The sequence below is a fragment of the Thunnus thynnus genome, chromosome 20 (assembly GCF_963924715.1).
Source record: "Thunnus thynnus chromosome 20, fThuThy2.1, whole genome shotgun sequence".
NCBI classification, from domain to species: Eukaryota; Metazoa; Chordata; class Actinopteri; order Scombriformes; family Scombridae; genus Thunnus; species Thunnus thynnus.
This window is the reverse complement of record NC_089536.1, coordinates 2,067,663-2,076,856: the sequence shown is the minus strand read 5'-3', so window position 1 is coordinate 2,076,856 and position 9,194 is coordinate 2,067,663. Positions and strand designations below refer to the sequence as shown.

The window sequence follows — 9,194 nt, the reverse complement described above, 5'->3', positions numbered from 1 at the left end:
TAACCAAAGGTGAGAAATTATCAGTCTAAAAGGCTAACTGGCTGACTTTATGTTATGATAATAACGTTATAGCTAGCAATATTAGCTTGCTGTGGCACCAGCTAGCTAGCTTGATTTCTTAGCTAGTGTAGGCTAAGCATCCCTGGTGATGTGATTAATTGTGGCCATTCATTTTTGTTTCTGGTTGTTGGTTTAAATGACATTTTTTGGTCTGATTGTTGAATTGTTTCTCTGATTTGAAATTATTTTTTTTGGCTAGTTCACATCAAAATGAAATTTTAATACTTGTTTTATTGATTTGAAAATACTGAAAATAATCCCATTATTCACATCATTTTAATGATTTGTTCACACTTGCATGTTTTTTTAAGTAACAATATTATTTATGTTAGTAATTTAAATCAATGATAGTCACCTTTACACTTTTACTTTCACTCTTTTTTAATGTTTCTGTCATCTCTTTATGTTTCTAAGAAGCTTGTTTAACCCACTGAGCTTCAGTTTGCAGAAGTTACTGTTATTCAGAGTTCTTGTCGGTGTGTGACACCGGAGCGGGACGTTAAAGCGGCTAGCTGAGGTTAGCATACCGACCGGTGTTTTCTTTTAACCACTGACTGTGTTAACTAGTGGCTTTCAGGGAAATGTGTCGTGGTTGTCGTGGTGACGGCAGCTGTTGAAAACTGTAAAGAGACTGTAAAATCAGAGGATAGATTACAGCTGCACTGCCAATTTATAGGCCACGTTTTGTTTCCCACGTTATAAAAGATGCTACGAGGTGAATGCTTTTTGCTGAGCACAGTTTAACTTACATAAATGGTTGGCATAGATTATAAAAATATTGACTGATTGACAGATTTAACTAAAATCGATTAGGCTTTTAGGAGCCAGCTGCCGTCACTATGAGCAACCACGAGCTGAAAGTTGCCAGTTAACACAGTCACTGGTTAAACTGGAACACCTGTTTCGCTTTAACCATGGACCCTGTTTTCTGGTGACTTTCAGCTGAACGTGTCGTGGTCGTCGTGGTGACAGCAGCTGTTGAAAACACAAACAGAACATGTAGGTGTCCTAAAAGTCTTAAATTATCATATGTTCAACCCAGTAATTCGTCTGGTCCTTTTTGTATTACATTATGTAATAAATTACTTATTTATTAGTGTTGCCAACAAGAAGAATTCACATTTCCTCTCTTATTTTTCTGAAATCAAACTTTCTGTACCTTTTGGCGACGTAGTTTCTGTTATAAAATTAAAAAATTAAACTGCAGTCATAAGTGATTGTTCATGCATTATTGTATGTAATTAAGCGTGGCTGATGTTTCTGCAGGTTGGACGGGTGGACGGTAGTTGAGTCATGATAGTACAGGGGGAGGGGGATGCGGCCCGGGCCGCCCATAAAAACCAAATGCCTGGCCAGTTACTTTCCCCTGGCGCCGGGACTGGCGCTAGTGGAGCTTTAGTGACTTGAATTTAATGCGAGCAGCAACAAGGAGCCAGTAGAGAGGCATGAAAAGTGGAGCGACGAGCTGTTTTTGGCTAGTTGAAGACCAGACATTTTTCATTTGACCTAAATGTTATCCTGTTTAATGGTTTGAGTTAGCATTGCTGATATTTTACATTTTAGATGAACAGTGGTCTATAATGTGGCTAAAGTTAGGAGCTAATGTTACAGATATTTTACAGTTTAGCTGAATGTTAGCTTTTATGATGGATGTTAGCAGCTAATGTTACAGATATTTTACAGTTTAGCTGAATGTTAGCTTTTATGATGGATGTTAGCAGCTAATGTTACAGATATTTTACATTGTAGTTGAATGTTAGCCTTTATGATGCAGCTAACTGTATGGGCATTTAATCACTTTCTCTTTACCTTTGCCTTTATAATAGCCAATTTCTTAATTATTCTCAAAGCTGGTATTACTTGCTAATACTGTTCAGGAAATGTTTCATTTTATAAATGAATCTGACTCAAGTATGACTCAATTGTGAGTCTAAAGATAAACTTATTATTGGTATATCTGCATGTATATGACGTCAGCCACCTTAGTTGTGCTCGATGACTTCTAAAAGTGGCACTTCACCCTCGTTCAAATGTCTTGAGAAATGGACTTCACCCAGGGTTTATGGTCTTACATGTCATAATGTTTTTCATTGAGTAATGACTAGTGTTGTAACTGCTTGACGTGCAGGCGTGAGGAAAGTCAACAACACAGGAACATCCTCTTGTGAGAGATATAAATACACTGGCAAAGGTCATACATCACTTTATTTCCTCCTCCAATGTGTTATGGATGACACACAGCTGACTGGTGAGTTCTGTATATTAAAATTGTAAACTGTAAACTGTTAAATTTGTAAACTTACATATAGTTTTATTTATATTGGATTACATTTATCTATAATCGGTTTTTTCTATATAATTATATTTAACCTTGTTATATGAGCAATGATAAATTACTTTTTTTTTAAATAGGAAACTTTTTGTGCAACGTGTCAAAGTACATATGATGAAAAGCTTATTTTCACAGCATTACTTCAGTTGGTGTAAAATACTATTTTCACTAAAAATTTGCACTGTTTTCTAATGTTGACTTTGGAAAAATAGTAGAGCAGACTAGATTTAGACTGCTGTATGACATTTTCAAATTTATTTGTGATAGAATATGTTCTTATATATTTACAGTTATATTTTTTAATTTGGATTTTGAATTCCAAAATGTCTAATTGTAGAATATCTTTAAAACTTTAAATTATAAATATACCATATGTGTAATGGTGTGTAATATGTTGTAATAAACAACTTTTATTAAGACTTTTTTTTATCCAGTTTGCCATTTAATGTTTTGGTAAAATATTTTTATTATTATTTAAAATGCTCTTCAGATACTTTAGCATTATGCTCTTGTGTCACAACACTGACACATATTTTCTACAGAGTGTCTTTTTATCTGACCTGTGGAAAGGTGGAACTCAAACGTTCTCTCTGTTTTTTCTCTTTTACATAGATTTCATTCTAAATAAATAAGGAAGAGGTTTGAAAAGGGGAAGTGGGAAATTTCCTGAATCTCAAAACGTTACTTGGTGTGGTCATACAGCTCTCATACTTATTCAACCACCAAACCCGCAACTGTGTTTAACAGAAGTGCCTAAAAATAACCTCTTTATAGATTGTCTTTCCAAAATTTTCCACCAACTTCATTTGGCTATTTTGGTTGGACTAAAGTTAATAACACAATTTTAAGATATAGTTTGTCAAAATGACATCAGAGTACAACGAAAGCTTCACCATGACCATGTTAAACTTCACAACTCCGATCCCTGGTGGTGGAGGCAGCGGCGGCGGCGGCGGCGGCTGCCCACCAGTCGGTATTCAACTGGAGGGTGTGATCCTGCCCCCAATCCTCACCATCGACGTCATACTGGGTCTGCTGGGAAACATAGTTGCTCTGTGGATCTTTTGCTTTAAACTGAAGGCCTGGAACCCCAACAACCTGTTCCTCTTCAACCTGGTTATCGCCGACTTCCTGGCTCTTGTGAGTCTTCCTCTCAGGATCGATGCCTTGCTCAGGGGCCACTGGGTGTTTGGTGATGGCTTGTGCAGGATCAACCTCTTCCTGATGTTTTCCAACCGCTCAGCCAGCATCGCACTCATGACCGTGGTGGCAATTTACCGCTACTTTAAGGTGAGAAAAGTAGTATACACATTGTATTATTGTCCACACTCTGATAAACTCGATCTGGTTTATGGTTATGCTGTTAATATTTTTCTTACACTTAACTAGGTTGTGGAAGAATAATTTCCCCTGTGCAAATGGTCATGGCAGTGTCAGCGCATGAGACAGTACACAGGAGGGTTAATTATAAGAGACAGTATACAGTCATTACAGAGACAGTACACAGGTGGGTTAATTATTACAGAATCAAGGAAAGGTCAGTGCTCATTATATTTGATTATTTGCTTATGATGTTTGATTAAAGGCCACAGGCCCCATTATTTTTTTGAGACACCATTGTTTCCGAGATGAATCATACTTGGATCATTGCCAAGGTGTTAAGGTCACTAAATGATGTCATTAACTCAGAAACAATGGTAGAAAAGTTCTGAATTCGGTTAAGAGCAAGGTGGAGCCTCGAAAGGTTATGAAAGCTACATAAGATAATGTTTTGTGATTTTGCAGTAAGTTTTTCATCCTGGGATTGAAGCCTCGGTTTGATCTGTATTACACTTGATGTATTTCTTTGAGTCTGAATTTAATTGAGTTTTTTGAGTTTTAAATGTTTTGGGAGATCTGAAGGTTTATTGGCTCATCTGAAGATTTTCCACCACAAGGTCATCTATATTACAATGTAATATCAAAACCATCAACAATGTTGATCGATTGCATTTCCAGTAGTTTTGAGGCATTGTTTAAAAACAAACATGAAAAACTGAATGCACCAGCAAGTGATGAGTTTATCTCATGTGATCACACAAGTCAAGTACATTTTTATTTATATAGCCCACACATCACACATGTCCTCTACAGACTGTACATCATCTGTCCTTACTGTGAATTCAGAAAGAACACCAAGCAAATGTTGAGGCGGCAAAGTCAAAGAAAAACAAGACTAAAGATATTTTTCATCCAGTGTGCCTCAACTGCCGCAAGACATCAAGTTGTGGCAGAACTTGCCTGAGAATCATCACATTTTAATGTTTTCTTCAGTATCAAAGTAATCCAGTGATAGTTGTCTGTACATCATTGGCTACATTGCAAACAGGAACTGCTAATAGCTGTTGTAAAGGAGACAAGAGTGAAAGCAACACCAGCAGGCTGAGGTGAACCAAACACAGTAAAGAAAGGATCGACATTTGATTGACTTTATTTTAATCCTTTAAAATATGCCTGGATCACCCAGCAACTGATTCTTAGGATTGGCTTGGGACATCTGTAATTGCTAATTTAGACTGTGACTCCATAAATTCACATTGGCCACGAGGAAATGACAATATAACGTCAGTTTTTTGGACACATTTTTGCTCTAATTGACACAAAATGATCATCACTGTCCTCTTGTTCCAGGTGGTCCATCCTCACCACCGGTTCAACCGTATGAGAAAGAGACAGGCTGCGTACGTGTCACTGTTTGTCTGGCTGTTGGTCATCAGTCCTCGGGTTCCCATGCTGGCTTATAACCACATCAAGGGCAGCGGCAACAGGACCCAGTGCTTCTTCTTCACTTCTTACAAAGAGGCATCTCGCGCCATCATCATCCTGGTCGCCATGCACCGCATCCTGACAGTGCTGGAGTTTATCATCCCGATGGCCATGCTGCTGTTCTGCTCCATCCGGATTTCCAGCTTCCTGAGGGAGCGGCAGATGGGAAAACCTGACAAGGTGCGCAAGGCCATGCGGGTGTGTACCGCCATCGTCGCCGTGTTCATGGTGTGCTTCTTACCCACCACAGTGACGACCATCGGGTTGTGGGTCAACCGCTCGTACCGCCCATGGGACTGTGCCACCTTCTACACGTTCACCCAGCTCACCATCGTGTCTTTGGGGTTGAACTTCCTGAACTCGGCTCTGGACCCCATCGTGTACGTCTTCTCCAGCTCAATGTTCAGGAAGGCGCTCTGCAACTCGCTTCCCCACTTCCTGCGCTGTGGTCAGGATGCAGGCGATGCCGAGAAGACTGCATCCTCAACTGAAAGTCAGTCGACCACCCAGCAGGAACTGAAGTCCATTAGGGCTGACAGAGGGAGTGAAGCCATGTAAATAGCTTTTCTTCAGTAACAATGACTGGATAATGCCGCAAAAATCCTTTATGTAGTATTTTGCACTGAATGGTCTGCTTGTTTTGTGTGTTTTATTAATTTTTTTATGCTATTAAAGCTTTGGTGTATGTCTGTGAACTTTGTAAACACATTAGATTCTCAATTATCATAATTTATTAAATCCAAACTCAGTGATGCATGTAAATATACTTCAATCTCCTATGGTTGAACAAATTACAGATGTCTGTTTAGACTCTCTACTGGAACTAGAAAGGTCTGTTGGTTTGAGCTGTGAGTCCTGCAGAGTTACAGAAGTAAAATGAGGCCATGTACAGAAAATCTCTAAACCAAAAACTAGCAGCATTTATCACTGACCAGCCTGAATGTCTGTTTTAATACATCTCAGTTGTAAACGTTCCTGTGCTCATTACTTCACAATAGATGATGATGGATAACGTGCACCATCTAGTGGACAGATTATAGAACTACATCAACTGATCTGATCTTTTCTGCCCCAGGTTTAGTTTCTGGTAGAGCTGCAACTATTAGTAAATTGCTAGAAAATTAGCAAAAATTACAAAATTGCTGATTGCAGTTTGTCAAATGTGTCATACATGATAATAAACTGAATTTATTTGGCTTTTAGACTGTTGATCAGACAAACAAAGACACTTGAAGAAGTCACCTTGTGCTCTAAGAAAAAAAGGGCTTATAAACAAACTGATTACAGCAATCAAGAAAAAAATCAAATAATAAATAAATTGATTGAATAAATTGATAATAACAATAACTGGTCACATGTTGAACTAGTTTGATAAGATGTTAATGTTCGTAGACCTTGGCAGTAAAGTTGTTAGTGAGTGACAGCAAGAGATCATAGATAATATGGACATCAGCCTTTCATCAGCATTTCCTCGTATTTATTCATATATTCACAGTAATCATTTCAGTCAACACAACTTTCTGTCACACTAATAGAAAAAACACAGTGAATGCAACAAAAAGGAAAATAGAGTACCTGATTATCAAACTCACTTCTTAGGTATGAGGCACTTAAGTGATGAGTCATTATTTAACAACAGTACGTCAGGATGATAAGATAAGAAGACAGCCATCTGAGGCATCAGGACACTCCCACATCGTATACTGTACATATACTGTATGTTTATAAAAATCTCTTATTACAGAATGAGCATATAGGAGACAAAGTTATCTGCAATTGTGAATGCTTGTGTGGTGTTAATTAATAACTATAATTTCATTTAAAATGAGTTGATGGTTAGGCTGATATGCTTTAAAGTCAAAATTCCATACTGTCACAGTTCTTATTGTAAGCTTCTTGTAAAAAAAATGTGTATAGCAGTTCTTATTTTGTTTTTGTTTTTTTATGATAAAGTAAGATGTAATGATACACATAGATGCAATTTGAATGGTACAGCCATAGTCCCTGTACAATGTCACAATGGTGTTAAACAGTAAACTTAACAAAGTTTAGAGAGGACTGCTGCCAAAATACACTAGAGCACACTGTCAGTACATTGATAATTTAATTTGTTTAACACATTTAACCTTCTGTCCACAGATGTAATGGCTGCTCTGGGTCGACCTTTCACCTTAGGAGTGTTGTACGATTGTCTGAGAGATAAAGTGATCCCAGATAAATCTTTATTTATTGTTTTGGGTTATTTATTTTTATTTATTTACATATAAAACCAAAAGTATAGCATACATGCTTTGTTTTCAACTCCCTGGAAACTACTGACCACTACCTTCAGGCAATGGCCGACTACTTGGATTCATTTAAATCACAAGTTGCTAAGGGTATCACTCCACCAACACAGGAGCAGTGGTACTACTCAGATGAGGTGATAACCAAAATGAGAGAAGAAGCCAAAACAGTCCATGATGTTGCCAAAGTTCTGAAGAACAATAGCAGATTATGTTTCCTCACAGCAGCCATTATAAATCAGAAAATGAATTGTAATCATGGTCATGTCTTGCTCTCTCCATCAGACACCTGTGATCTCACACTGGATCCAGACACAGCAAACAACTAACTCACTCTGTGTGAAAAGACAACAAGAAGGCGACATGGAGCAAAGCAGTCGTATCCTGGTCTCCCACAGAGATTCGATTACTATCATCAGGTTATGTGCAGGGAGGAGCTCACTGTGCGCTGTTACTGGGAGGTGGAGTTGAGTGCTGGCAAAAGTGAAGATGTAGCTGTGGGTGTTAGCTACAAAGGAATGTTTTGGGAAGGAAAAGATGACCAGTGCAGGCTTGGAGGGAGCATCATGTCATGGTGTTTTGGCCACAAGTGGTGGAACATTTCTGTTCATCATTTCTGTTTCTATGGCTTGACATGATGTGAAGCAACATCCTGTTGCATGTTTTCATCCGAAGTTTGAGGCAACATGTTGAAACAGGAAACCCTCAATGGTTAAAGCCTGATAACAGCAGATGTTATGTGGCAAGCTGTTTCAACATTTAATGGAACCACACTCTATCTGTTATTACATTTTAGATATCCAGAATAGCATTTCTCCTAAAATCAAAATTGTATTCTCTGAGTTGAGGGTGGCATTCTTTCATCCATGCCGATATATCGACAAGGCATGATGAGATCGAAGCTGAGACTGTGGTTTTCTGGCAGGAACGACAGGAAGAGCTGGGTATTGTTAGCATAGCAACAGTATGAGAAACCATGGGAGCAGATGATTGTGTCAAGAGAGGTGGTGTATATTGAGAAAAGAAGGGGGCCAAGCACTGACCCTTGAGGAACCCCTGTAGATAAGCCGTGCCTTTTGGACACTTCTCCCCTCCAAGATACTCTAAAATATCTCCCTGAGAGGTAGGACATGAACCAGCGGAGGGCAGATCCTGAGACACCAAGCTCAGTGAGTGTGGAGAGAAGGATTTGGTGGTGAACTATATCAAAGGCAGCTGACACATCTAGCAGCAAAATTGCTGAGGACTGACCAGCAGCTCCAACTGAGTGCAGTGATTCCATAACCGATAGGAATGCAATCTCAGTAGAGTGCCCCCACTTAAAGCCAGAACATTTCTGCTCCATGTACACAGTGACGATCCTGAGCTTGTCTCTCCCTATGTGCTCGCAACTGCTCAGTACTCGCTCACTTGTCAAATTGACTTATGAGACTTTGGAAGCGAGGATGGAATAGACAGTCCGCTCTTTTCATTGGTCACTTTGATTGGTCTTTTTTCATGTGAAGCATTTGGTGCATGTAATTTTTTTTTGTTGTAAAACACTTTGAGCTGCATTTCTTGTATGAAAAGTGTTATACAAATGAAGTTGTTATTATTATTATTATCATTATTATATAAGCTATTATGACATTGTGACAATGTGAAACCTGTCTATAGCACGTAACATTACAGGTATTTAACCATGTATTAAGACAAAAGTTAGCAGCCAACAT

General features: G+C 38.6%; 1 protein-coding gene across 3 annotated transcripts; it reads left to right on the top strand.

The window, feature by feature from the left end:
* The first annotated feature begins 1,370 nt into the window (after positions 1 to 1,370).
* Positions 1,371 to 9,000, top strand: LOC137171701 (hydroxycarboxylic acid receptor 2-like). Of its 3 annotated transcripts, XR_010924810.1 has the most exons (4): positions 1,371 to 2,308; positions 3,005 to 3,682; positions 5,063 to 7,619; positions 7,768 to 9,000. XR_010924810.1 is itself a non-coding variant. In XM_067575759.1 (3 exons), the coding sequence occupies exons 2-3, from the start codon at positions 3,257 to 3,259 to the stop codon at positions 5,753 to 5,755; spliced, it is 1,119 nt and encodes a 372-aa protein (XP_067431860.1). In that variant the 5' UTR covers positions 1,371 to 2,308; positions 3,005 to 3,256; the 3' UTR covers positions 5,756 to 7,704. The 3 variants fall into 3 exon arrangements, 1 of the variants encoding a protein (XP_067431860.1); XM_067575759.1 differs by lacking the exon at positions 7,768 to 9,000 and having other exon boundaries at positions 5,063 to 7,704; XR_010924811.1 differs by lacking the exon at positions 1,371 to 2,308 and having other exon boundaries at positions 2,352 to 3,682.
* Positions 9,001 to 9,194: the final 194 nt, after the last annotated feature.

What these genes read in the sequence shown, in the direction of transcription:
- LOC137171701 (XM_067575759.1), top strand. Translation starts at nt 3,257, where the DNA reads ATGACATCAGAGTACAACGAAAGCTTCACCATGACCATGTTAAACTTC. An exon ending in CAATTTACCGCTACTTTAAG is followed by an intron (nt 3,683 to 5,062) that starts GTGAGAAAAGTA and finishes CTCTTGTTCCAG; the next exon opens with GTGGTCCATCCTCACCACCG.